The 1394-nt window shown below is 62.6% G+C and overlaps 1 protein-coding gene across 1 annotated transcript in view; it reads left to right on the top strand.

Moving 5' to 3' along the window:
* LOC105309328 (tensin-3) overlaps positions 1-1394 on the top strand; it is a 57938-nt gene that overhangs the window by 12770 nt on the left and 43774 nt on the right. Inside the window, exon 5 of the mRNA XM_023526142.1 lies at positions 367-500. Within this exon, the coding sequence (XP_023381910.1) occupies positions 367-500 (134 nt within the window). The remainder of the gene's footprint in view (positions 1-366; positions 501-1394) is intronic.

Genomic DNA, 1394 nt, shown 5'->3' on the forward strand with positions numbered 1-1394 from the left:
TGTCCGCGTTTTATGGTTTTGAGAGCGACACTGGATGAGCAGGGATCTCCCTTTCCTTTCCCCACGTCCAAGGCGCTCGTGAGGAGGGGCAGACAGGAGCCTGGGTTCCTCTGTCCCATGGCGACAAGGGCACGTGGGTGGTGAGGGGCAAGGGGCACTCGGAGGGGAAGGGGCACAGCACGTTCTGGAAGGAACCCCGGGGGCAGCGCTGGTCGGCCCCCTGTGGCGTCAGAGACCCAGGCTAGGCAGTGGGAGTTGTCACACTTCTGCAGGACGGTTGTCCTCGGCTGCAGATGCCCTGGACCGGGCCCAAGGCCAGGACGGGGCCTAGATCTGGTGGTGACGGCTCAGCGTGTCTGTTAACAGGACAGCCCCTGACCACGCCCCTGACCCGCTTACTCTTGTCCTTTACTTGTCGGACTGCGTCCTGCTCGACAGCACACACCTGGGCCTGCCCAGGGCCCTGGACCACACTTGTTCCCTGGACGACGGCTCCGCTGGTCAGTGGCACGAGCCTCTGACCTGTGCGGCTGTGGCCACTTCTCACTGACGCTTGTGAAACGCAGAACGTTGTAATCCATCTTTCTCCAGAAAGAGCCTCGTTAGCGGCATGGCTGCCTCTGGAAGCCCCCAGCCTGCAGCGTCCCCTCCCTGCCAGGCATGGGGACACGGGGGCCACCCGCTCCGCTCCATTTGTCTGAGAGCTGAGGCCAGTCCGCTTCTGCCCTGGTCCCTGGGGCCCTGGCACTTCTGAGGCTAGTGCCACATGACCATTCCGGGTGTGCAGCCAGCCGGGCTGGTCTCTCTCTGTCCCTGTCCCCATCCCCAGCTCTTGCTGCCCCTGCTCCATCGCTCTGAACTGTATGTAGCACTTGCAAGCCTTTAGCATGCTGCAGCTGGGAACGAGCACCTGCTGCTTTTGTCAAAACAGAAAGGCTACGAGTTCAAACATGGAGAGTTTAGATCAGCGGTCCCCAGCCTTTGTGGCACCAGGGACCGGTGCTCCTGTGAGCACCTGATGCCTGACCACATGAGGTGGAGCAGAGCCGGCCATGCTGGCGCTGGGGAGCGGCTGCAGATACGGACGAGGCTTCGCTCTCCTCCTGCTGGGAGGCCCGGTTCCCAACAGGTCGTGGACCGGTACCAGTCCACGGCCTGGGGACGGGGACCCCTGGTTTAGATGAAAGAGAAACTCCTTCACAATTGATTGTCAAACTTTAGGAAAAAGAGGCCGTGGAGCTTCTTTCCGTAGATGACTCCCAGAGGGAGCGTGCCGGTTGGTCCGAGGTCGGGGTGGCCTGCCTGGGGACTAAGGGCAGATGGGCGACGGCGCCGCCCTCCTGTGCACACCTGGCAGGTGTCGCCGTGAGGAGCCGGCTGTCCCTGCAGCTGCC

The sequence above is a fragment of the Pteropus vampyrus genome, unplaced genomic scaffold (genome assembly GCF_000151845.1).
Source record: "Pteropus vampyrus isolate Shadow unplaced genomic scaffold, Pvam_2.0 Scaffold717, whole genome shotgun sequence".
NCBI lineage: Eukaryota > Metazoa > Chordata > Mammalia > Chiroptera > Pteropodidae > Pteropus > Pteropus vampyrus.